General features: G+C 38.4%; 1 protein-coding gene across 1 annotated transcript in view; it reads left to right on the top strand.

The window, feature by feature from the left end:
* LOC145242356 (uncharacterized) overlaps nucleotides 1-24843 on the top strand; it is a 40567-nt gene extending 15724 nt beyond the window's left edge. The window contains exons 3-5 of the mRNA XM_080105362.1: nucleotides 6568-6646; nucleotides 22459-22529; nucleotides 24516-24843. Of these exons, the coding sequence (XP_079961488.1) occupies nucleotides 6568-6646; nucleotides 22459-22529; nucleotides 24516-24679 (314 nt within the window). The 3' untranslated portion in view covers nucleotides 24680-24843. The remainder of the gene's footprint in view (nucleotides 1-6567; nucleotides 6647-22458; nucleotides 22530-24515) is intronic.
* The last annotated feature ends 1374 nt before the right edge of the window (nucleotides 24844-26217 follow it).

Below are 26217 nucleotides of genomic sequence, written 5' to 3'. Positions count from 1 at the left end.
AATGTTATCGACATTATATTATTAATATTTCTCATATTTCTATTGTATGTAGTTATGTTGATCTTAAAAAGTGCTTTGAAAAGATTGGAAAAAAGATTTATCAGATTATGAAAAAGAAAGGTATAACATGTTGATATATATTCAATTGCTATAGGGTTATCTGCCCCTTTTCAAAACCCTTTTACTGTGGGGATTCTCTCTCCTTTTATTGTAACTCTTCAGTTCTCCATGTTGTAAATAAAATACACACACATTGTGTGCGTCTTAGTATTTCGTCAAACAAAATGTGTTCATAGTAATTTTTAAAACCTTTCTGGATGTCGCAGGCTCCGGTGATGAGGTATGTGTCCCCACATTTTTATTAAATGACTTCCACTCATTTTCAACATTGGTTATGGGCCCAGTCTACGTGATAACGTCTTGAAAATAATAGTGAAGCAAACACGTGTGGTAAATTTCGCCATCTTGGATTTTTTTTTCTTGTCGTCGAAGTTTTGTATTGCTTTTTTTCTTTTAAGATTTAACTTAACAATGGAAACAAAACTAAGCAATTTGGTTCCACTAAATGGTTCAAACTATAATACCTGGAAGGTCCAATGCAAAATGGCATTAATTAAGGATGGACTATGGAATATAGTTAATGAAACAGAAATTGTTCCGGACAAACGAAATGAGCCAGCATCCCACGTGAAATATTTTTCGAGAAGAGACCGGGCTTTAGCGACTATTGTGCTCTCAGTAGAAACCTCACTACTGTATTTAATTGGAGACCCTGACGACCCTGCAGTTGTGTGGAAGAAATTGGCAGACCAATTTCAAAAGAAAACATGGGCAAATAAACTAGCGCTGAGAAGAAAATTATACTCCCTTAGATTAAAAGACGGCGACTCTGTCCATGAACACATAAAGACTATGATGGAATTATTTGACGAATTGGCTGTCATATGCGATTCCATTGACGAGGAGGATAGAGTTGTTCACCTTCTGGCTACTCTCCAAGACGATTATAATATGTTGGTAACAGCACTTGAAGCAAGTCAGGACGTTCCTAAATGGGTGTTAGTGACTGAAGGATTGTTGCATGAAGAAAGCATAATTAAAGAGAGGGAAATTAACAGTACGGAATTGAAAGCCATGACATCAAAACATCATGTAAACAAACGGGGACCTAAATGTTTTCACTGTGGAAAAAATGGACATATTAAACGTGACTGCCGTTTACTTGAAACAAAGAATTTTAAGTCGAACCCTCCAAGAAAGAAAGTTTTCTTTACTAAGGAAATACAGGACATGTCGCAGGCTCCGGTGATGAGGTATGTGTCCCCACATTTTTATTAAATGACTTCCACTCATTTTCAACATAAGATGATGATGATTTGTAAATGTTCAGAATAAAAAAGGACAATCAATGAAAAATATGTTAATGCAATATTTTTTAATATAGTAAATAGAAACGGTATTTTTGCAAGATATTTTAGTATAGTCCATAAAAATATATATTTATGCAAAATATTTTTAATATAGTCCATAAAAAACGGTATTTTCGCAAGATATTTTTAGTATAGCCCATAAAAATATATATTTATGCAAAATATTTTTAATATAGTTCATAAAAAACGGTATTTTTGCAAGATATTTTTAGTATAGTCCATAAAAATATATATTTATGTAAAATATTTTTAATATAGTCCATAAAAAACGGTATTTTTGCAAGATATTTTTAGTATAGTCCATAAAAATATATATTTATGCAAAATATTTTTAATATAGTCCATAAAAAACGGTATTTTTGCAAGATATTTTTAGTATAGTCCATAAAAATATATATTTATGTAATATATTTTTAATATAGTCCAACTTGGATTTCATTTTATTTTATTTTCTGATTGTTTTATTTAATATTAGCGCTTCTCGTCCATAAATGTTTATTGTACCTACCTCGTTGATTTCATAAATACATTAGGCAATTGTATTCATTTTCAGTTCTTGAGAGGGGAATCTATCACCATACTTTCCCTTAAACACGCCAATTGGACTTTTATTAAGTACAATACTTAATAGAATATTTTTCTAATGGAGAGTAGAGAACGCATTGTGGATGCGTTATCAGCTGCTCCCGTTACTTTCGCTTCTCTTTATTTGTCCTTCAATCCTCATTTTTTAATGAGTGATTTTTCTGACAAAAGGAGAAGAAAAGGCTGTATTCTAGGTTGGCAGTATTTTGCGCGAACAGTCGTCAGAGATGTCGGAAATTTTCTGTTTCTATGTCTATCCTTGTAGTCATGTCACTAGTAAGGGCGCTGGAGGTAAACGTTTTATCTGGGCTGACGTTATCCGCCTGATAGTCAGGGACCCGAACCTTGGATTAACCACTAAAGAGGCTGTCCTATCAGTAGGTGCAAAGTACTGGGGCTGCTGTATTGCCATTTGGTGAACGGATTCTGGACCATGCAGTAGCTTCTGGTGGGGCCTCTCGATGCCATATTAGTGGGTAATTGTTACGACTCAACTTTATCATGTTCTACAAAAATTTCTTTGTTTCTTTTTCTCTCTTAGTTTCCCTCTCTGTCCTGCTCTAAGCAAATCTGACGACCTAGTCCACAAATTCCAAAACTCCACCATGACAAGTTTCAAGAAAAATACACGATTAAACCCGGATCTCCAACTTCCAACGTAGACATTACCATGTCTCCTTCTCCAACATCAGGGGTCTACGTTCTAACCTTCCAGAGGTTGAAACCCAATTACAAGAGACTAAACCAGACCTATTATTTCTAAGCGAAACTGGCATTGGGCAGACTATTTCGCCAGATGAGTTCGTAATTAAAAGATACTCTAACTTAACTTCCAAATCTGACCCACGGGCATGGAGTATGTGCCTATATTAAAGATAGCTTTCCATGTAGTAGGTACATCTCCAGAGAAGATCCTAACTTACCCTATATATGCTTCCCGGTTGCACTTGCTCACACTACTGCATTTATATTTACTCTCTATCGCCCCCACAACAACGCATGTATGAGAAAATTGACAACGTCCTATCTGCGTATCCTTCAGCTAATATTCACGTATGTGGAGACTTCAATGTTCACAATGTGGAATGGTTGACCCACTCAAACAAGACCGATGATGAGGAGAGGTTCTGTCATGATTTCTCCATTGCTTATGACCTCACTCAGATTGTTCCCGAACCCACTCGTGTGCCTGACACTGACGGCCAGTATGCGAGTCTCCTAGACCTTTTTCTCACAACTTGTCCCAAACTATGTTCAGTTTCCGTTCTGTCTCCTCTTGGATCTTCCGACTACTCTATTGTATCAATTAAGATAAAAATTAAATTTAATAAGTCCTCAGATGTACCTCTCCATCGTACAGTATAGCTATACACTAAGGCTGGTTGGGATAGATTCCATATACTTATACCAGATCTAGCTCTGCATTCCATGTTTAAAAAAGATGTGTCCTCTATAGTATCAGACCTGACAGAATGGTTAATTGTAAGTATAGATCGTTTGATACTCTCAGAAAAGTTCCAGCAAAAACCTGCCAGCCAGCCATAGTTCTCTCCAGAATGCGCTTCTGCCATTGCGCACAGAAATCACTTTTTCCATTGCTTCCAACGTAATAGATGCATGGAGACTAAAGCCGCTTTTAGGACTGCCATCAACCATTGTAAGAAAGTAATAAAGAATGCAAGAGAGTTGTATGCTCAGTCCGTCAAGTCCAAAGTAGCTGAGCAGCGGCTTGGTTCCCACCAGTTTTGGCAAATAGCAAACAGAAAGCCAAACTCTTTGCCAAGAATTTTGCAGCTAATTCTACCCTTTGCGACCAAGGCCGTCAACCCCCAATATTTCCTCCTGTATCAGAAAACACGCTATGCGATATATAAATATTTGTACGTGATGTTGCCAAGCTAATCAATAAACCTTGATTCCAGTAAAGCAACAGGCCCTGACGGTATTCCAATTATAGTACTAAAAAAACTTCAACTAGAACTACTGCCCATACTTACAAAACTGTTTAAATGTTGTCTTAAGGAGAATTGCTTCCCATCACCCTGGAAAATCTCATCAGTATGCCTTGTATTTAAGAATTCAGGTGATCGCTCATCCCCCTCTAAGAAGAGGCCAATAAGTCTCCTGTGCGACATGAGTAAGTTGCTGGAATTTGTGTTAAATACAAAAGTAATAATCCATCTCAGCAAAAATAACCTTCTTAGTGACACACAATATGGTTTCCGTTCTGCTAGATCTACAGCAGATGTGCTTAAAGTTATATATCATAGGATTAGCGAATCTCTCGACGGGGGACACCTTTCTAGGGCAATTGCTCTTGGCATATCAAAGGCCTTTGATAGGGTATGGCATTAAGTTTTACTTCATAAGATCTCCAGCTATGGTATAGCTGGAAATGTCTTCTCAATTATTAAATCATTTCTCTCTGATAGGGTCATAAGTTGATGGGACAAAAATCAGAAGCTCACAGTATTAATGCTGGAGTCCTCCAGGGGTCCATCCTGGGCCCAACTCTTTTCCTGATCTACATTAATGATCTTCCAAATCACATCCTTACATCATTCGTAGACATTAATGCTGATGACACTACTATCTAAGACCGTAATCGACCAAGTTCTCTCCGATTCTCTCTTCTCTGATTTTGAGCATGTGGTAAAATGGGGAAATGAGTTTCTGGTTACTTTTAATGCATCTAAAACCAAGCTTCTATCTTTTTATCATCAACGTTCTGATCCCCATCTGGCATCAATTGAAATGAATGGCTCTCGTCTTGGGGAGGCCTCGTGTTTTGACAAGCTTCTGGGCCTGACCTTTACTCCTGATCTTAAAGGAAACACATACATCAAATCTGTTGCCAAGGTCGTTCGAAAAAATGGTGGTAGCCTTCTATCGATCCAGTAGATATCTCATTGCTGATACAATTCTCTATCTATATAAAAGCCAGGTACGTCCAAGGATGGAATACTGTTGCCACATCTGGGCAAGAGCTGCTAGAAAAGATTTGCCCTGCCTTGATAGAGTTCAAAATAGAATTCGTATCCTCGTAGGAGATGTCCTTTTCGCTTCCCTGCAACCCCTATCTCACAGAAGAGATGTTGTGAGTTTGTCTCTCCTTTATCGTTATTTTCATTGCAAGTGTTCGACTGAGCTTCAATCTATGGTCCACTCTCGCAAAACTTCCACAAGAAACATTCGTCTAGCTGAAAACACTATCAATAATTCCTCCCACTCTTTATCCGTGCCTAAACCTAAACGTAGATTCTTCTTTCTTAGAACTGCATGCCTGTAGAATTGTCTTCCGTTTTCCTGCTTTCTAGATGACTACAATATGGTTGTCTTCAAGTCCAATGTAAACAAGTTCGTGATGATCCGTTCCACTTAAGTTAACAAATTTACCGAATTTCCATTACTAACGAGTACTATATTGTCCAATTGACTACTGTACACTCTTAACCCTTATCCTTGAGTGGTCTCTGGGCCTTGATAAGTGGTTATGCCTATGTAAAAAAAAATCGGTTGTCTCAAAATCTACTGTCGTGTACAAGCACCTATAAAGGAAGAAAAAGATAATATTTTAAAAAAAAATGACAAGACAAAACATTTTAATGGGAAAGTAGACTTCTGAAATGTATAAATTAAAAAAAGGGAGGAAGTTATAATTACCATGTCGTCTCTGCTAGCAGTAGTTAGAACACGTTGTCCCTTTATACTATTTTCTGTTTGAGTCAATCCCGCAGCAAATAAAAGGTAGGGCAAACCGATAAAAAGGGTTAATTATCAAGTTATCAAAACTATTCTAATGATTAGTTATCTACAATAATATGACAACATATATGTGACAAAAATGTATTAATCACAATAATATATCATTTTCTAAAATGTTCATTAAGTGGTTCTAACAAAAAGGAACTTTAAGATGTTTCTATATTAAAATAACCGAAACAATGCATTTCAAGTAAAACAAATGGTACCTACATAATTGCCAGGTCTCAAATAGTAACATATCCAAAAGTTACGAAAAAAAGATAGGGTAAAAAAATATTTAATCATGAAAAAAGACATTTGTAAAATCTAGCAATTTGGTTTCAAAATCTACCTGTTTGAATGAGGGAACTTATCGATGGAGGTAATTAAGTTTTCAATTTCTCGATTATCTGATGTCAATTTCGAAAAGCCATTTCAATAAGTTTTGAAAACAGTTTTTTAAAGTTTTTTTTATTTAAATTCACAAATTATGTATATATGTTATGTTTATTTTTGTTTTCTGAATAAATTCTGTCTGCTATAAATTGTTTCAACTGTTACTTCCCTTTTTTGATTATGTCACGTGACTCAATATGTCCGACACAGCATATACTTTTATCGAACTGTTTTTAACCTTATAAGAACTGTTTTTCATGAATAATTATTTTTCTACTTTATCGTTTTTCGTAATTTTTGAATATGTTACTATTTGAAACCTGGCTATCTGTTTTACTTGTAATTCAATATTGTTTAGTTATTATAATAACTTTTAATCCAACTGTATAATATTGATTTGATTTGCTTTCAGATAAACCGTGTCCTCGTGGTGTACCGATTGTGAAATGTGATTTCCATCCTTGTAAAGGTGTTCTCAATATAATTTGCGTGTAAGTAGAAAGCACAGGAAGCAATCCAAACTGATACGCTTTGTTGAATTTGAAATTGGCGCAATAGTACTAGACTCGTGCGATAGAGCCGAGGTAACTGGTGTTTCATTATTATTTATATGTTGATCGTAGTCGATAAAATACAATAAACACGTGTGGGATCATTGCTTCTTTTATTCAGGGCAAACTACAGAGACACTGTTCAACGCGGTATAAACCATAATTAGTTCCTCATACAGTATCTTCCCTTTTCTGAACCCCCCCCAAAAAAAAAACCCCAAAACAAAAGAATAAAAAATGATCTAATAAAAAGTAACACACAAAACTAAAATAGTGACCTCGGCATTCATTCAACTTGACTATCCTCTTGCCTTACAGGGATTATTATACCCTTTTTACTTTGGACTCAATTCACGATTAACCAAGCCAGTTTGGTTTTGATGGAGATAGTGTTGGGCTAGATCTTTCTCTTTCATCATTTTGTTGTTGAGATGTCTGAGGGTCAAACGCCTCTTCTGTATCTGGTCCCACATTCACTGGTACCTCACTGCAGTTGGTGTGGCTGCTAGACCGGTGATGGTAATGGGGTTTCTTCTATTGTTTTTTTTTTTTTTTTTTTTTTCTTCAAATCTACTCTATTCCGTCGATACATGCCTCCATTAACTTTGACATAGTCCCCGCCATGCAATGGCTTTCTTCTATTCCCTCTGACTTTTTATTTGTGCTTTCATCCGTAGCACAATCCAGGATGCAAAGGTTGGAGTGGTTTTACTTTGTGATTGAAGTATTCTTCTTGCTTCTTGCTCTCCCACTTAATCATCTTGTGTAAATTTTTCGGTAATTCTGGTCGGAGTAGATTCTCTCTGGTTGGAAGAACTGTTTTTGTTCTCCTGGACATCGGTTTCTGTGCTGGTGATAACAGACCTTTAGCTGGCGTATTTCTGTGATCCAGCATCGCTGGGTATGGATCAGCCGTATTACCCATTGCTTTCCGGAAGAGTTTCTTTGCCATCTTTACCGCAGATTCAACTTTTCTATTTGCCTTGCTATTGTAAGGACTGACAGGTGCGAGTATAAAACACTATTTTCTTGCAAAGGTTGAAAAATTCCTGGCAACTGAACTGGGGTCCATTATCAGAAACTACCTGATCTGGTATTTCATGTCGTGCAAAATGATGCTTAAGTTTAAGGATCACTATTATGTTCGGGACTCCCGTTTGGCAGGAATCAAATAGCATGAAAGGAAGATAACGTAGACATTGGTGTTAACAACGGCTCGGTCATCAGAGAACTGCCAGCCGAGCTTACTTTTTATTAGAGAGCGCGCATGCCTAAAAGTAGATAACTCTTAGGGTTATGTCCCTTTACTTGTGGACATCACATCTCTCCCCACCTTGGTGGAACGACCTGTCTTATTTTACTTTTTATTATTTATTTTATTTTATTTATTTATTTTTTTAACTTACATTATGAAGTCTTTGAGTCTGGCTGGGGGCAGTCTTTTCCAAAATGGATTTTGTCTCGGTACTTGGTCAGCTATTTGTGTTTTGTGCATTTCCAGGTCTTCTGGGGTGTGTGGATTGTACTCACCTTCAGAGTCAGAATTGGAGTTAGGGTTTTCATCCCTGTTATGCGTTTTAGCAAAGAAGAGTTTCTAGTCACTTGGTGATTTCCTCTCTGAACCGTTATCATATTTCCCTTCATTTTTGTAACGGTATATGGTTTAGGATTGTATGATGGTGACAGTTTGTTTTGCCTCTTCTGTCTGATCAATACCTTATCACCCAGGCTGAGAGCTGTTGTTTTTGTCTTTTTATCGGCGTACCCCTTCATCTTCTCCTTTCTTTTGGAGTCATTTTCTTTTATTTTTTCATGCATCGGTCCTGTTACTGAGCTTTCTATACCATTTGGTATGCCGATGTTCATTTTTCGGCCCGTACAAGCTTCAAATAGAGATATTTTTGTGGTGATATGAGGGGTGGCTCTATATTGCCTTAGGAAATGTGGTAACTGGGTCTTCCAGTTGTGGCCTTCCACCGTGGCTGCAAGAACGTATTTTTTTAGGGTGCGCATAAACGCTCTACTTCACCATTTGCCTCAGGCCATAGAGGTGTAATGCGTCTATGTTTGAAACCTGCTTGTGTCACTAAGTCTCTAAAGTCTTATCCTTGAAATGGCGGACCGGTATCGGATTTTAGAACGGTCGGATATCCTTGTCTAGCAAAGATTATGTTTAGACGGGGAATGACTGTACATACAGATATTGAGGGTATTACCTCCACTTCAGGGAATCGGCTGTAATCGTCGATTATGACTAACACATAGTCACCTGATAGGAACGGACCTACAAAATCGACTGAGATTTCAGTCCATGGTGCAACTGGTAGTGGTGAGGAGTGTGTGGCTTCGCGGCTCATGTGCCTTGGGTCTGTCAGTTTCCGTACAGAAAAAAGGCATTTTTCTTTGTTCAGCTTGGATCCTACTTCTTGTAAACGTTTCAGGGTGTTCCTCAAGCTGACGTCATGTGATGGCTGTTCACGTGCATAAATTATTATGTCGTCTGATAGGTTTTTCAGTCCTGGGATGTCTCTGAGGAGGTCTGATATAGCTTTTTGAAATAGTTCAGAGGCTGCATTCACGCCAAAACTTAGACGCTTGTAACGAAATAAACCTGCATGTGTGGCAAATGTCGTTATATATCTGCTGGACTTTTCCAGTTCTAGTTGATGATCAGCATTGGAGAGGTCTAGTTTGCTGAAAACTGTACACCCATTTAAGTCTGCTATTAGGTCATCTACGGTTGGTATTGGATGTTTTATCCATTGTATGGCTTCATTTGCCTTTCTCACGTCGACGCAAATTCGTACGCTACCATTTTTTCTTGGGAACTACCACAACTGGGCTAACCTAAGGGGTAGGTCCAGTGACGTCTTCAATCAAATCCATTTCTCTGAGACGTTTGAGCTCCGTCTCCACGTCTTTTCTCACATGGAACGGTATCCTGCGGTGTTGCTGAGTTATGGGGAAGACCGATGAGTCAATGTGGAGATTAATGGTAACTCCTGAAATTTTTCCCATCTTTCCATCAAACAGTGTGGGGAACTCATCTTGAATTGGAACCGTCACATGGCACGTGAAGTTAAACGTTATCATTCCCAGTGCGTCAGCAGAATGACCGCGCAAGAGGTTCTGCAGTTCAACTAAAGGATTGTCGCTGCCGACCACAAATATCTTAGCCTTACAGGATTTATTACGAAATTTTATGCTCGCATTAATAAATCCTCGGATGGGTATGGGTATGGCATGTTTAGATCTGTACGCAAATATCCGGGTCGTTGTTTTGTTTATACGTGGTTTGTGTTTTAAACCATCATATATGTGTCCAGCAATTATATTGACACTAGCACCCGTGTCTACCACAAAAATTACTGGGGAATTATTGACAAGGGCGGTAACTTTTGGTGTCTTAATTGATGGTGTAAATTTCACCGAGTACACAGACTCGTCACTAGACGTAGACAGATTACAACATTTAGTAATTATTCTGTACTTTTACCAAACATTTTTATGCACAAACAGTATACTGTTACATTTTAATTGAACATCGCAGCTAAAAAAGTAGCAGGGTTAGGGTAAGTACAAAAAAAATAGCATGGTACGTAAGCACAAAAAATAGCATGTTACGTAAGTACAAAAAAAATAGCATGGTACGTAAGCACAAAAAATAGCATGTTACGTAAGTACAAAAAAAATAGCATGTTACGTAAGTACAAAAAAATAGCATGTTACTTAAGTACAAAAAATAGCACGGTACGTAAGCAGAAAAAATAGCATGGTACGTGACCTAAAATGGGGGCTCACCTCAAATACACAAACGGAATGTTCAAGAAAGATTATCGCTACAGTCCTCTGTCTCTTCTCTCTTGGCTGGCCGGGAATCATCTCCCAGCACCCAGAAATGAACATCGTTTTATAGGTTCCATCTTCACGCACACACGAGATTATGCGAGAACGGACGAAATAAAAATGCTGGCCGCCATGTTTGTTCTTCCTTTTCTTCGCCTGTACTCACTCGCTGAGCACCCACGGTAAGACTTCTCTTTCTTGCTTCTAACCACATGCCTCCCTGATCTCAAGATCACATTTCATAGTCTCTCATCCACTGTGGCGGTCGCCTCTCTCTACTTGGCCTCTGAGGTGTCTCGTCCTCTTCCTGTGGCTGCACACTCCCCTCCACTGCTTCGCCCTCAACTTGTCTGACGTCAAGAATGTGCCTCGGGACTCCTCCCACCACAATGTTGTTACTAGTGTTCCTCCCAGTCACGCGACCCCTACTCCATTGTGTGGTGCAGCGCGCCCCCGGTGGCTTCACCCATACCTCGTCCCCGAGTTTAATTGTCCCTGTGGCCTCTACTTCTCGGCTTGCCGGCTCCACCCTGGGATGCCTCTAGGAATATGCAAACATTGACAGTTGCGGGACCGTCTCTGGTACTTGTCCCAGTTTAGGCGACATGTTATACCAGAAGACGGCTTGCTCAGGTGAGGTGCCTCCTCTTTCCGCAACTGCCTTTATGGTGCGGTGGTTTCTCTCCACGATCCTGTTGCCACTGGGTCTGTAGGCAGCTCTGAAAAATTGTTGGATCTTCCATTTCTTCAGTACTTCTGTCACTGCTACTGACTTGAACGCAGTCCCGTTGTCGGTTAACAACTCTTTCACGGGGCCTCGCTCCAAAAACACCTCATCAAAGATTGCCGCTATTTCATTGCCTGTTCCTCCACGTAGCTTCTTCCATAGGGCAAATCGCCCGGGCCCACAGTCAATCATGGTAAGGTAAAGTCCACCCCTGTAATGGGTGACATCGCATGCCAGTCTGTCCCAGGTCCCACTCACCTCCAATTGGCCAGCTTCATGCGTGCTTGGAGCAGGATTAATCGACTGACATCTGTCGCATGTCCTGACCACTTGCCTCACCTGCTCCTTGGTGATCCTTGGGTCGACTTTTTTCACTAAGTACCAAGTCCTCTCTACCCCCATATGGTGCAAATTGTGCAGTTCTCGCACACCAACATCATCTAGATTCGATGCAGCAACAACATCTTTCTTTGGCAACAGCCAACTCTTCTTCACTCTCGTGAGCGCATCTGCTCGGTTCTTTTCAGAAGCCACCATGTCTACGCGAAGCTTCAAACAAAACTCTTGCATCAGCTCAGCCAGCACCCCAAGCCTGCGCTTCACTAACATCTCAGCAGCTCCTCTCGTTTTTATCCTTTTTTCGCTTGAAATGAGAGACTTTAGCCAAGCAAACACCGTGGCGGAGTCTGTTTTGATGCAGATGTCACGTAGTCCCCATTTCAAGGCCAGATTGACTCCTTTTATTGTCGCGTCTAATTCCGCCACATTGATGTGGCTGACGTCATTCTTTTTTCCTCAACCAGGCTGCATCTTCTGCAACTACTCCTCCAATTTCCAAAACGACCCCTGTTGCAATGCTGCTCGCATCGCACCACATGACTCCATCCAATGTTCGCGGTATGTTCCAGGTTCCGCGGACTGGGTCTTGCCGTTCTGCTTCTTTCAGGAGCTCTTCCATCATGGCGACCGTTCTTTCTCCCACCTTATCATTCCATCCTTGTCCTTCGGCGTGTCTCTTTATGTAGCTGCATGCTGGTCTAAGCCAGCTAGCAATGGGGTAATGTCCGATCAACTTTCCGCATATGGAAAAAAGTTCACGTCTGTTGAGCTCCTGCTTCAGTTGTGGGATTTCGTTTCCCCTGCGAAACTCTAGGCCGCCTGACGCACCTCGTTTCAGTTTTAGGCCCAAAGCAGCCCCTCCATCTAATTTTTCCGGCTCTTTGGCGACCAACCCGAACTTCTTCAAATGAGCTACCACCTCCTTGGCAGTTACCACAGTCTCATTCACCAGAATGTCGTCTATGTATGAGCTCACTACCCCATCTCCCTTTCCCATTGTCTCCAGAATCTTCCTGAGGATTGTTGACATAATCTTGGGTGCCGAATTTAACCCGAACCCTACTCGTGTAAGGCAGTAGGTTTTGCTTTTGTACTTGACTAACTGATATTTCCAGAGCTTCTTGGCAACATGGAGTTGCAAATAGGCAGATTTTAGATCTACCAATGTAGATGCGCCATTCATCTGCCTCCATTCCCTAATGGTCTCACTGCAAACATCTACGGTGTCGCCTCCCGTATGGCACTTAACATGGCCGTTCAGCTCTCGGAAATCCAGGACCGGTCTTAGTTTCCCTTTAGTTGTTTGCAGAACGGCCATCAACGGCAAAATGCCCGACTCCACATCATCCGTCCAAGGCATCAGTATCCCTTCCTCAATCCATCGGTCGACTTCCTGCTCAAACTCCTTTCTCGTCCCTCCTCTAAGCGAATTTGTGTAGCACGCCACCCTGTTTGTCAGCGATGGCGCTTGATGTTTCCATGCCCACTCCACCGTCCACCGCTCTCCGTCGAATTCGGCTCGGAAGTCCTGATCTTTGATCGACAATTTTCTTTCCTCCCCAGCCTTTTTGATCCCTCTGGGGGCGTTCTCTGTCACCGCGCACTCAGCTAGTCCGAACCTCACATTGTCACATGTGATGGTAACACCTCCAAGGCGGCATATAACATCCATTCCAATGATGGCTTGAACGCCAGGCACCAGGCGATCAGTGACAATTGCATGGACCCTCATCCGACGTTCAGCAATATCAATAGTGACGGTCTTCTTCCCTCGACACTTCACTCGCGACCCATCGAATGCCACTACTTCACCCTTCCTTTTCCATCTTCCGACCAGGGTAGTGTGCACCATGGTAGTGGTGCAGCCAGTGTCAATCAGGGCCATAATTTCCCGTCCTTCCACTGCAATCTTCTGTTTGGGCATCTGCTGCGGGTGCGGCTCTATTCTCGAATCGGGGCGGCCGCTGGCACGTCGGCCTCCCCTCGCCAGTTTCCCGAACTTGTGCATTTTACCGCTAAATGGCCTCTTCGATTGCATTTGTAACACACTGTCCGTTGCAAGAACTTCCTGCAGTCTCTTCTCATGTGTGTTCCCCCGCATTCGAAGCATGCGATCCTCGGGTTTGGCAGATTCCTGCCCACATCCTGCTGTACCGTTGCTGTCGTTCCTCCAGGCTCCGTGGGCTGGGTGCTCACTAAAATTTTCGCAGTTCTAAGCAGCTCACTCACATCCAGCGTCTCCACCCCCGGTACCTGCTGCAACCTTTTCGATATTTCTTCCGGGAACCCGGTAACAAAAGTCATCTTGACTATGTGACTTGTGGCATGTCCTCTGATGCCCGACAACTCAACCAATCTCCTTATCTCATTCGCATAGACATCCACAGATTCACCAGTCCACCTCTTCTCTTTCAACTTATTAAAGGCCTCGAAAGGCCCCTCTGCGAAAGCTTCGATCAGTCGACCCTTGATGGCGTCTGCATCACCCTGTTCCCGCTCGCTGAGCTCCAAATAGAGGGCCAGTGCGTCCCCTTCCAGAAACAGTGGTATTACTGCGGCCACATCATCCAGCTTCTGAATCCTTGCTACAAGGTCCACTTTTTTAAGCCACGCCACCACATCACCGTCGCCATTAAAAGGCTTAATCATAATACTTAAACCTGCATTGGCCATGGCCGAAATAGCTTGACGTAAAATGGGGGGGGGGTTCACCTCAAATACACAAACGGAATGTTCAAGAAAGATTATCGCTACAGTCCTCTGTCTCTTCTCTCTTGGCTGGCCGGGAATCATCTCCCAGCACCCAGAAATGAACATCGTTTTATAGGTTCCATCTTCACGCACACACGAGATTATGCGAGAACGGACGAAATAAAAATGCTGGCCGCCATGTTTGTTCTTCCTTTTCTTCGCCTGTACTCACTCGCTGAGCACCCACGGTAAGACTTCTCTTTCTTGCTTCTAACCACAGTACGTAAGTACAAAAAATAGCATGTTACTTAAGTACAAAAAATAGCATGGTATGTAAGTACAAAAAATAGCATGGTGCGTAAGTACAAAAAATAGCATGGTGCGTAAGCCACTCAAGGATAAGGATTAATGAATGTACGGTGATCACTAAGACAACAACTTAGTGGTGGAAATTCAATAGAATTTGATTATTTAAAGGGAAGGTTCAACAAGAACATTTTCCATTAAACTTAAAGACGACCATATTCAATCAGGTGGAGCAGGTCACAGGTGGTCTAAGATCACAGGTCTAAGAAAGAAGCTTCGCTCATGGAATTTGCGTTTAGATTTAGACACATATAGATAATGGGGGTAAATTGTTAATAGTGTTTGTAGATAGATTGCTTTCTTGCAAATGTTTGACGGGGGGGGGTCATAAATTGAAGTTTAGATGAGCACTTGCTGTGAATATAACGATAGAATAGATGCTCGAAACGTCTTTTCTGAGAGAAAGAGAGAAAGGCTTCACTTACTAGGTTTCGAACCCAGTTTTGAACTCTGTCAAAACAAGATAGAGTGCTATGAGCAGCTTCATGTATTTTAGAACGTATTTGGCTCTAATACAGGTAGTGGTTGCGTGGTAAGTAGGATTCCTTTCTGGAGCGGTAGAATAAAGCAACCAATTTTCCAGCGACGTCAACAACAGATTTGATGAAACGCTTCCATTTCAAAAGCTTTTAGCAGGGAGCTTCTCGGCCATTCATATCAATTGTGGCCACGTGGGGATCGTGGAGTAAAAACGAAGTATGTCATGATCGGCTTTGGGCGACAACGCCAGTGACTAACAGTTGTTTAGTATAGGGGACTAGGATATATAAATACCCCAATCCCGTTACAAAAGAATGATGAAACGAATGGGAATTGAAGGAAACAAAGACTCAATTAAGGGATAAGGTAAACGTCGTTTATTTGCTGTTGAAAGAAATGAACGTTTTAGTTATAACATGTCCGCGCGTATGTAACCAATGTTCGTTGCAGGACTGGTGTTGTAGCAAGAAAAGGAAATGTGTTTTCATCTTAAGTTCGGGTCACTATTGTTTGTTCGCGCGTGAGAAGAGAAATAAATGTTGTAGGAAAATTGAGAATGGTAGTCCAGCGTGTGTATGCATTGATAAGGAATGAACTTTTGTAGGTTTGTATAATTAAACAAAGCGTACTTACCTTTTCAGACGACGGGGGTGGTAAGTGGGTGGCCGGTCGTGCTACTTCGGTGATATGTGTCCAGGCTTTTAACTTGAAAGCGGCGACTACTTTTATCAACGACTAGCAGCGCGGCGTCTTCGCCTCCTGTGTTTTTCTCCTTCTTTTTCTTTGGTTTGTGTGAAACAGGCATTGTTAGAATTGAAGGCGTCTTGGCCCATAACTTGAGAGCGTCGTCGGTTTCAGTTCACTGGTGCCTTATTTCTTTTTCTTCTTCATCTCTTTAGGTCGGGTGGGAGAATGTCCGTGCGTTCACTGACGCAGCTGGGCGAATCTCCTCTTTCTTTTCTTTTTCTTCTTCATTTCTTTAGGTCGGGTGGAAGAATGTCCGTGCGTTCACTGACGAAGCTGGGCGAATCTCCTTTCTTTTCTTTCTGGTCCCCTCATTTTATAGTCGTAAACCGACTCCCAGCGGCTGTGATATTTTAGGCCTTTATTTTCGGCGCGGAGCTCTGCAATTGGTTGATAATTCTTTTATGGTTTCTTATTTTTCTTTTTCCAAACGGAAGCGATGCGTGGAGCCATGTGCAAGTGACGATTTTTTTTATTTTGTCTCTTATGCTGGAGACGTTAGCATCCGGTTGGCATGTTCCCACATTAGTCAGCTAATGCTCAGCAGTCATCGCGAATAAACGTCAATACTTGCAAATAACCGCCTCAAAACAGTAATAACCACCAGTGCTAATATCCGTCAGTACCCAATGATGCCCGCCGGTGCTACGAAGTAATGCTAACCATCTTAAAAGAGTAACGAACACTGATTACCGACAATCACTTTCATAACCGACAGAAGTCAACAGTGCCCACCAGTCCACCACTGGCCGACAATTGAAAACAGGCGATTTCTCTGTTAGGGCCCGCTAGTACCCACTAATGTCCGCTCCTGTCAAGAAATTAAATTAACCATCTTAAAATAGCACTGACCGTCAATCACCGTCATAACTGCCAGTGCCCAGTAGTACTCGCCACTAGATGATAGGTTTCGACAATTGAAGACAAGGACTTTCATATCATATCAGTCCAATGGAGGCACACACTAGTCAAAATTGACAATGTTGCAGAAGAAGTCAGTGCCCGCCAGTAAAAGCAAGTAGCGCCTGAAATCGCTCGCAAATGAAAACAGAAAATTTCATTTTTGAGCAATCTAATAGAGTCTTATACTAATCATGAGCGCCAGTGATTGACAGTTAACATAAGAAACCGACAGTGACAGTTTAAAGATGACTAGTGCCCACGAATAAATACAAGTAACTGCTTCGAAACAGAACTGACTACCAGTGACAATCAATGTCCGCCAGTGACCATCAGTGCCTGTTACCAACATCCACTTTTTTAAGCCACGCCACCGTCGGTCACTATCGATCATGGTTGTCCATGATCGATAGTGACCGACAATGACTGATATTTACAGAGAAAGCCAGTGGCCGCCAGTAAACGCAAGTAACGGTCTCAGAACATTAATGACCACCAGTGCTCGCCATTGAAGAAAGACAATTTCACTAAGTAGGAATGTATGAAATATGAAAACGCTCCTGTATGGGTTAATTGCAATAAATATAGTTTTATATTCAGTCTGTCTGTCTGTTTGTTGATCCGTCCGTCCATCTGTCTGTCTGCCTGTCTGTTCGTCTGTCTGTCTCTGCCTCTGTCTCTGTCTCTGTCTCTCTGTCTTTCTCTCTTTCTCTCTTTCTGTATATATATATATATATATATATATATATATATATATATATATATATATATATATATATATATATATATATATAGTCTAAAGACGCTTTGAATAAAAAATGCAAAAATAAAAATAAAGAATGCAGTTTAAATTCCCGGAAGGAAAAAAAAATTAACTTTAACCTATCTCAGACTTAGCACCTACATAATCCGACTTCTAAAACGTTTATAATGACAAAAGAGAATTCATTTATATAATGACGAGAAAAAAAAAAGCATTAGCTAAAGTTGTTAAATAGAAATAGACTTAGCACTTGCATAAGCCGATTTCGCAAAAGTTTTCAATTTTAAAACAGAATTTAACTACATAAGGATGAAAGGAGAAAACCTTAACTAAAATTTTGTAATTAGATAACGGGGATCATCAGCTGCTTACCATGTAGCTGTTTCGGAGATTTAAAAACAGGACAGCTGTTAAGTACATGGCTCTCCAGTGGATAATACCATATATATATATATATATATATATATATATATATATATATATATATATATATATATATATATATATATATATAAAATTACAAAGATAGCTATTATTTTTTTTATAGAACCTATCGGGATAATAGAAAACTCAATATTCTAGATAGATAATTAAGAAATCTTGTTTGAAATATTGAACTAATAAATGTTGTAATTTATTTCATTTTTTCATCAACAAATTTTCCTGTTTTATCAATTCTTACACTGATAATTGCGAAAGCATGAAACACTTCAGTGCGGCCGTAGCCGAGATTAAACTCACTACACGAGTTTGTAGTGTAATTCAAATCTTGTCAGTAGCTGAATACTTGATGCTTCACCAGGGCTTTCAAGGATATTTTTTATCATGACGCCATCACTAGAGAGAGTGCCTACCACGGAGCCTCATCTGCCCTTGAGAAAAGGATAGACGGCTCCAGTTTCGCAACCTGGTATTTTACCTCGGGGTACACACAGCACCTCGCCTTCCCAAATTGTCATCCATCTGGCACTGGCCAGGCTCAACGTTGCTTGACTTCGGTGATCTGGCGAGAACCGGTGTGTCAATGTGATTGTGCTGCATACTAGTGAATATTAGTATGAAACACTAGTGTTTGTAATTAATAATATTTTTTAATTATGCCATATTAAGATTATTAAAGTTTTAGTTAATAATGAAGGCAAGAATTTTTTCTAAATTCTTTAAATTTTTTTAAAGCACTTTTATTGGTTATCTTCGTTAGTAAGAATAAAAGAAAGAAACGAGTTAGTAGCTAAAAATGTTCTTGTGTGAAAACGTAGATTAATATTAGGCTTGTTGCATGAGAACAATGTTCATGCATGCTCGTATCTATAGTAGTCGTTGGAGGAGGAGGAGTTTCTAATGTTGAGACTTAGATTAGACAAGCCGGTTTAATGAGAAAGAAAGAGACAAGAGTTCAGTAGATACATGTGTTGAAGATAGCCATGTTGTTTGTATGTACTTACGCTAGCCCAGGATCAAATGGGCCCGGGCGAGATCTGCTGTCAGCAAGAGCCGGGAAGAAAGAGTGAGGGCCTGTTGCCGGTTTCACGTTTTATACACTCGGTCACACGACTCAGAGCTAGCTTCCGATTGGATAAGCCAGGAATAAAGTGAATTCAAAATCTCCAGCCATGAGAATTCGCCCCTGTTACTGTGCTTGTTGCAATTTTCGTCTGCTACAAAGTTACTGGGAAGTAAAACAAAATGTCAGTCAACTAGAGATATGCAACGTTCAGGACTTCCGGTCATGAAAACACTCTCTGAGTTCCTTACACGCTTTACTGCATTTGACATTTATAAGGGTTTAATTTCTCTTAATTCTCGTGTGAATTGATGCTAGCCAAGGAATAACTTTCTAGCTAAGGGAGTCAAAGGTGATTTTGTAATTGGATCGGAATCCCTTGCTATCATTACTTTCTTCACTGATGATTGTGAAAAAAATGAAATGTTAATGTCGGTAGGTAAAATAATTATATATATATATATATATATATATATATATATATATATATATATATATATATATATATATATATATATATATATATATATATATATACTCATGAGCAAAAAAAAAAAAAAAAATGGGCCAAGGGTGAAAGAAGGAAGAAATCGATTTTTCAATATTTTTCCATGGATTTTTCTTAATTTTAACTGAAATTTTCTATTTTGCAGATCATTATTATTATAGCATATATGTGGAAAAATTCATCCTAAAAGCATGAAAGACCGCATCTTGGCGAGGATATAAAAAACCGAATTGCAGAGTTAAGGCAGTTGAAAATGATTTACAAGCAGCTTTTGATTAAGACAAGAAAATGTAAAGACATCTCTTTCTGTAGTGAAACGAATTGGTCGAAAGTTTCAAAGTCGAACGCTTGGTAAAAAGGAAATCTGGATCTGGTCGCCCTAGAGCATTGACTTTGAAGGACGACCACAGGCTTAAATTAACTATTTTGAAGGATTGAAATAAAACTTATGTTGACCATAGCAAATAATTACAACAAGGGCTGAAAATTCTCTTTCTAGGTATACAATATCTAGATGAATGAAAGAAATGATTTTCTTCTAAAAGGTGTACAAAGAAGACATTTTTATCTAAAAAGAACATCAATGATAGAAAGAGATTTTTCTCATGTTATGGCAAGAAAGATGCAGACTGGTTCAGGAATGTTTTCTGGTTAGATTAATCAAGATTTTGTTTTGTTAACGATGCTCCCGATTCTCCCGAACGGTGCAGTCGAAGAACTAGAGAAAGATTTTCGTCAAGTTGCATAAAAACGACAGTTAAATTCGGGAATGCAGGGATAATGGTATGGGGAACGTTTACTGCAGCAGGAGTTAGGGAACTTATTAGATGTGAGAAATCAATAAATGCAAAGGAATGCATTCGAATATTAGAAGCAGGATTGTTTCCAAGTATCCAGAAGCTGAGAATATCCCAGAACATTATTTTTCAACATGATAATGCCCCTGCACACACTGCTAAAGTCACAAGAAAATGGTTTTCTGATAATTCAATTAATGTGATATTTTGGCCAGGTCAAAGCCCCGATTTAAACCCAATCGAGAATATTTGGTCCATAATATCTCGTGCATTGGCTGGAAGAACTTTATCGAATAATGACAAACTGTGGGAAGCTGTGCAAAGCGAATGGAATAGCATCTCCTCTTCGGAGTGTTTCATTTTGGTTGAGAGCATGTCTAAAAGAATTGATCTTTTCAAGAAATCAAAAGGGAATGCGATTCCATCTTTGTTCTGTGTTATTAGTCTCCTTTAAGTTTCCTTGTTCAATTGTGCATTGTTCAATATAGTTTTTAGTGCAATAAAATGTATAAAATTTGTTTTCCCCACTTTTTTTGCTCATGAGTGTATATATATATATATATATATATATATATATATATATATATATATATATAATCAAAATATTCTTGTAAATTATAATTTACAGTTAAAATTGTGGTCATACATACATACTGCCGACTGTCAACACGGCGGTTCTAGGTTTAATCCTTGGCTTGGGAGAGATGCTAGTCTAGCGGCACTGATGAGTTGTGATACAACGAAACAGGACTGTGTCGATGTGTGATATATATATATATATATATATATATATATATATATATATATATATATATATATATATATATATATATATATATGGGGTGATATAAGTTTCGAAGATTTTCGAGTTCGATTAGAATGTGAAAAACCGGTCTGTTATCAAATTATATACATGCATAACTATCTATCACATGTAATCATAGTTACACGTGATAGATATTTACTGACTTAAAAGACTAAAAGTCACATTTTTATTTAATATTAAGAAATTGTAAAACATGCCTCGCACAAAGAAATTTGATTAACTCTTAACTATTCCGATGTGATAGTTCAGCGTTTTTAGAGTATGGATACTACTAATTTATTTTCAACAATGATGACAGTGGTTTGAGGAAAGCCCTCAAAATATAAAACAGATTTAGGAAAATATTAACACAAAATTCTTAAACTATGCATCATAGAAAATTTAGTTTCACTTTTCGTGATTTCTTTACTAGAGAAAAAGGTATGTTTAGTTGAAAGAATATGAAGCACCCAACCATCTCAATAAGATCATTTCTATGTCAGGCGCGAGTTTGGACGGTTCATCATACTTCAAATCGAAATAAAATGTTGGTTTGTCAGCCCTCAATTTGAAATATAATTTTTTTTTTTGTCGGTCAGCCTTAAATTAAAATTTTTTAATCCTGGGCCCCCAAATCAACAGAGATTTAAATATTTCTGTAATGATCCTGTCCATGTTAATTTTGTGGCGGGAGTTTAGTTCAGTACAATTATAGGAGATCCACCCTCCCAGGCTTTACCTTCTCTCTATGAGAACGGTTTCGTGAGGCGGCCCTACCAGAAATGCTGACGGAGTTGCCGAGGCAGGCCAGAGTGCCCTTCTTAGGAGTGTTTACATCTCAGTCTCACTTTCCAACCTTGTTATCTAAGTTCTTGCAGTGGAAGAGAAATAAACCTTTTTTTGTTGTTGATTTTTCAGCCTTCAATTTAAAATAGCATTTTTGTTGCTCTGTCAGCCTTCAATTCAAAATAGTATTATTGCTCTGCCAGTCTTCAATTTGAAATATCATTATTGTTACTCTGTCAGTCTTCAATTCGAAATAGCATTTTCATTTTTCTATCAAAATTTAATTCGAAATGGCATTTTTTTTTTTTTTTTTTGTCTGCCAACCTTCAATTTGAAATTGCATTTTTATTGCTTTGGCAGCCTTCAATTCAAAATAGAGTTTGTTTTGTTTTTTGTTTTGTTTTGTCTGCCAGCCTTCAATTTGATTGGTATTTCCCTGTATCTTTTGCACTTCGAATTGAAATCGTTTGACGGTTATTTATTTTATTTTCTTTAGAGAATCATATTGCGGTGTTTGCACAGCCAGATGTTTCAGTAGATTCGGTCGAAGACAAAACTGTAAATACAGTAAGTACAGTTAATATTTTTTGTATGCTCAATAAACATGCTGTATAACTATGCCGAGAACAGACGATTCCCAAAACACATATTATGGGAATGCGTGTTTGTACTCATATAAAATAATAAATTGATAATCGGAAACAGCACGGAATAAACAACAAAACCTCTTTTAAAACAAAACAATGGAGGGCTTATTTTAGCGGTCAAAAGTTGGACTGAAAAAATGAAGATCAGAAAGTTCTTTGCACGTATGTGTCAGGCAACAGTTTTGGGGATGCCTCCGGTCGACTAACAGTTATCCTCCCCATTAAATCTATCGGAGTCAACATCGTAGCCCGCAACGATAAAGATACTCCATATACAAGTTCGACTGGAGAATATCACACGGCTTCTTTGATAGCTGCACGAGTGCACGACTGCACGACAGCCCAAAAAGATAACAGGTACATACATCGCTCTATTGCTGTTGGTCGCGATAAGCACTTGGCAATGGAGTAGGTATGACACTAATTTTCGACACCCATGAAAAATACAAGTAAAACTAGTAAATAGTAAAATAAAATTAATTTAACGTAATTTTTACTCTATACTGAAAAGAAGTATCAGGATTTAAATCGCATACAAACATTTATTTTACACCGAATAAAACGCACGAAACTTGATTTGAACGTAACAAAATGACCAAAACATTTTTAAAAAGCGAAAAGTTAATATGGCGTCGCAGTCGCACTCGCAGATATATGAAGAATAGGTCTTATAAAACATTTTAAAAAATACAGGGATAAAATGTAGTACAAATATATATTATATCTTTTAAAAGTTTTTATTCAATCATTATTCAAGTGAAATGTAACAGCAAAAGTTTTACCTTTGGCTTGAAATATTATGAAAAAGACATATAGATTATTATATCCAGAAAAAAAGTCCCATTTTAACTAGACAACAATTAAATTTCGGTTTGTTATGGAACCCGTTAACTGACAGAATTTCCTTTAATCAATATCAATTTGTAGCCGGAAAAAGTAATTTTAAATTATTTTTCATTAAATTCCTCTTTATTCTAAGAAATATCAATTTTTAATTCCTAAAACTAAGCTGTTCCCCCCCCCTTTTTTTTAATCTTAACTAATTTAACTTTATGGGAAACTTATTTTTATTACAAAATTTTTGTATGCAACAGAAATCACATTTTTATTTAATATAAACAGATTGTAAAACATGCTGTGCACAAATAAATTTGATTAACTCTTAAATCATAATTGTTTCAGTTACTTGATTTAGAAATTATAATTTTGTTCTGACAAAAGCAACGAGTAACGCTACGATTTTTATCAGTGACGTGCGAACAGATTTACTGTGTCATTGGCGTTCCGTAGAAAAAATATTCCTGTTCGATTTCTAAATATATTTTTTAATTATTCAATATTCAAAAACGGCATCGATTATTATTTATTATTTTTTTAAAAAATATTTTTGAATAATTATTAACAGTAAGAATGTTTATTTATTCATAAGTTTTAGGAGGTAATCATTAATATTTTTTACCCCAACAAGATGCGTGGATATTTCCTGGTTCGGGAGAACAAAGAATATTCATTAGTTCATAAGATTATTAACGTTAAGCGTGTCTTTATCCGCCTCTCCTAATTTACCTGGACTTTCTCAGTCTCATATTGCTTCTAATAGGAGTCTCCATTATTTTTATTTGTACATATTTTGAACCGTTTCTCTCAATCTTCTTAATATCATATTCCTAATTCTTTCAACAAAGATTATCCCATAGCTATGTGTTCGTCTCTCTCTCCCTCTCTGTCTCTGTCTCTGTGTGTGTGTCTCTCTCTCTCTCTCTCTCTCTCTCTCTCTCTCTCTTGCTCTTAACCTTTCCCTCTAATTGCCAATTATCCCAATTTTAATATCTTTATTTATTCTGTAGCTTCCCATTATGTTTTAAACACTTCCTAACGAAGATTACTTTTTTCTTTTTAATTGTAGAAGGGAGAATATCTCGCTTCAGTTATCGTCGTCCTGGTGCAAGAAGACGAAATAGGAGAACTGTCATCGACTACCAAGAAGGAGAATACCGCTCAGATTCAGAAAATACAAGGTTCTTGAATGACCACAGTCCAGGTGTTACAGACCTTGAACATACCATTTAAATCAGATAATGTTATGCAAAACACTAGAACTGGCATAACGAAAAAAACAAAACAAAACAAAACAAACAAACAAACAAACAAACAAACTAAGAGAAGCCAGTTATGAAATTAAAAATAAAAATGTTATTCTTAATTTTTCATGGAATAAATTTCATAATTGAGAATTATTGCGTTTCTTATAATGATTATATTATTATTTATTAGAGTAGAAGGTTCTCCGGCATCTAGAAACCTCAAAAGTGAAGGAGTGAGATTTTACTGCCTGTCGGGTTAAGCGAGAGTATTGCACGTCGAGTACGACACAAGTGCTATGAGTTCATTATAACTCATTCCATTAAAGAAGTACTTGTAAAATATAGGCAGGGGCGCAACATTGCGGCGATGAGACAGACGTTGGAGTTTGGCCAATAATGCTGAACTTATTAGATTTGAGACTCTTTTTGGAACCTAGTGGGAGTAAATGCACCAGCCGAGATGTGGCAATAATATGAATCGTGATTTTGTAAAGTTACAGGATACTCTCAGGCGTGAATAGTTTCTAGCACAGCAGAGGGATCCCGCATTCTTTGCAGCAGTCTTGGCAATTCTATATTGTGTACTGTATATATGTATATTTTTGGGAAGATTCTTTATGACGTAACAAATGTATGATATCTCCAATGTCACCTACCTTTTTGGTCAAGATCAAAGTGCAGTATCTGTTCTTCAGATGCTGCACTTCCATTTCTTGTTCTCTTTCGGTGGAAGAGCAGTCCTTCACGACTGAGACAATTTTTTTTTATTTTTGTACCTTTTATCCACGTTAAAAAACGACCCTGGTGTCTAACTCTGTCCCGTGGGGAGGCATTGTTAATAGGTACAACAGGAGAACTACATTAAGAGATTCCTATCTGACATCATAAATTATGAATTTACAAAAAGGTGGCGTTATTAAAACAAGATAGACGACTCTCAAATAAGAGGGAGTGAAGGGAATAGATCACCAGTCGGCAACCTTTTGAATTTTAAGGACAACTAAATGTATAATTTTAAAGTTATTGACTCAATCGTTTGAATGAATTTCTAAAGCGAAATAATTTCTCCATCTATACTCAAATCTAATTACGTAAAATTAATTCCATCCTATCATCCATCTTTTAAAATACTTATGCTTGGTTCTCCTGATTCTCAACTTGCTTGTGATTTCATGATTACAAGGCTTTGCCAAGCATTTCCTGCAAGACGTGACAACATATTCGCTGTGATCATCATCTTTAAGGATGACAATCACCAGCTTTTCAGGGTTTTTTTCAGGGTGTTTTGTAATGGAATAAGTATTTTGGGGATGAGCTGGATTCAGAGAAATTTTCTCAGTGAAAAAGTTTTACGGGTTTTATAATCAAAAAGAAAAAGAAAAACAAAATACACGTTCTAGAATAAACCAAACAAAATAATGAGTTAAGAAGGCATATATTCACAAAATACACATTTTACATAGGTTTAAAATGGAATAGGAAAAACATAGAATGTTGCTGAATATTTTTTTAGGATTTTTGTTG

The sequence above is a fragment of the Euprymna scolopes genome, chromosome 21 (assembly GCF_053919585.1).
Source record: "Euprymna scolopes isolate OS-2025 chromosome 21, ASM5391958v1, whole genome shotgun sequence".
Taxonomy (NCBI): Eukaryota; Metazoa; Mollusca; class Cephalopoda; order Sepiida; family Sepiolidae; genus Euprymna; species Euprymna scolopes.
Note: the sequence above shows the minus strand (reverse complement) of the source record. Positions and strands in the feature narration are given on the sequence as shown.